This window comes from Nanorana parkeri, unplaced genomic scaffold (genome assembly GCF_000935625.1).
Source record: "Nanorana parkeri isolate BGI_ZX_2015 unplaced genomic scaffold, ASM93562v1 scaffold210, whole genome shotgun sequence".
In the NCBI taxonomy this organism is placed as follows: Eukaryota; Metazoa; Chordata; class Amphibia; order Anura; family Dicroglossidae; genus Nanorana; species Nanorana parkeri.
Genome location: NW_017306478.1, coordinates 1,762,628 through 1,764,119, shown reverse-complemented (window position 1 = coordinate 1,764,119; position 1,492 = coordinate 1,762,628). Strand labels below are relative to the sequence as shown.

General features: G+C 49.9%; 1 protein-coding gene across 3 annotated transcripts in view; it reads left to right on the top strand.

Annotated features, from left to right (window-relative positions):
- Window positions 1-1,113: 1,113 nt before the first annotated feature.
- The window catches only part of RNF165 (ring finger protein 165), a 93,169-nt gene continuing 92,790 nt past the window's right edge, over window positions 1,114-1,492 (top strand). Inside the window, exon 1 of one of the 3 annotated variants that reach the window (XM_018555738.1) lies at window positions 1,114-1,460. In XM_018555738.1, the coding sequence (XP_018411240.1) occupies window positions 1,400-1,460 (61 nt within the window). In that variant the 5' untranslated portion in view covers window positions 1,114-1,399. The remainder of the gene's footprint in view (window positions 1,461-1,492) is intronic. The other 2 variants (XR_001941205.1, XR_001941204.1) reach the window with 2 other exon arrangements.

Below are 1,492 nucleotides of genomic sequence, written 5' to 3'. Positions count from 1 at the left end.
GGAAGCAGGGGAGGGATTGGAAGAGAGGGGTGGAGGATGGAAGCAGGGGAGGGATTGGCAGAGAGGGCTTGCAAACACCAAGCGGTTGGCAAGATGGATGAGTCTAGTAGCAGCATTCAAGATAAACTAAAGGGGGTATATCCTGTGTAGAAGTCGGCCAATAAGGAGGGAGTTGCAATACTCAAGATGAAGATATAGGCTGAGTGGTCACACTCCAGCCACAAGAATCCACTGTCTGGCCCTAAACGCATATGAGATTGGATTCACTGTTGCATATGCATGCAGTGTGCATGGCAACACATGTGTAGGTGTGAATGGACCCATATACTTTCCGTTTCTCTTCCACACTAAGTTGCAGGCCATAGATGTGAACCAGCCACATTGGAAAGAACGGGATTTCTACTTCTAATGCATTTTCATGCAGCAAAATGGGAACGTGTGAAATGGGCCCTAAGGGGATTTCACTCAAGCTGCATTAGATTCTTGTAAAGCTCTATTGGACATTAACAGATCATATATTGGGATAGCAACACGCCTGTTAACGTACTAAAAAACTGATGCACATTTTTTATACATATCCCTAGATTAAAAGACACTAGGGGGGGTGTATCAAAACTGGAGCAGACAAAATCTGCAGCCAATCAGCTTCTATCTTTCATTTTCAAATCTGACCTGAGCAAACTGAAGAGAGATGCTGATTGGTTCCATTGGGCAACTGCTCCAGATTCTGTTTGCTCCAGTTTTGATAAATTCCCCCCACTGAATTCTGGCCTCGACCAGGAAATGGAAAATTGTAACCAAGAAAACAAATGTGTCAATAAAAAGCTGCAAAATCAGACACCTAATAACCATTTCAAGGCAGCCAGCAACTTACAAACACTCCTGTGATTGACAGGTGTTCCCAAGAGTGTCTGCAGCAGCTGGGTGGCCTCCTTTGCCCTCTCTATAAATACTGTCCAAATGTCAGTAGCTGCTAACTGGGTCAGCCTCATGCAGCTCCCACTACTCCACCCCCCTACAGGCTGGCACCCAGTACATGATGCCACCCAGTGCCCGGCTGAGTGCCCCTGACACAGGCCATGCCTCTTTGTGCCTTTCATTGATGACTGCCCAGACAGACAGAAGGGAGCTTGCCTGCCTGCCCTCCCCCCAGCCCAGCCCTCATTGGCTAGGCTGCTTTGTCTTAGGGGAGCTCAGTGCCCCCTCCCTTTGTGCGAGGCAGCTGCAGCACATTTGAATGTATAGAGGGGGGATTTGAAGGGACCATTTGCGATGGGCCATCTGTCTGGCAGGCAGCAGTAGCAGAAGCAGCAGTAGCAGTAGAGGACAGCGTCAGCGCCCCGACCCCTCCGTCCAGACAGCGATCAGCAGCCAGAGCAGCAGCGCCCACTCTGCCAGTATGGTGCTCGTACACGTCGGCTACCTTGTGCTTCCAGTCTTCGGCTCTGTACGGAACCGAGGTACGGTGATGGTGGTGGTGGTGGTGGTGAAA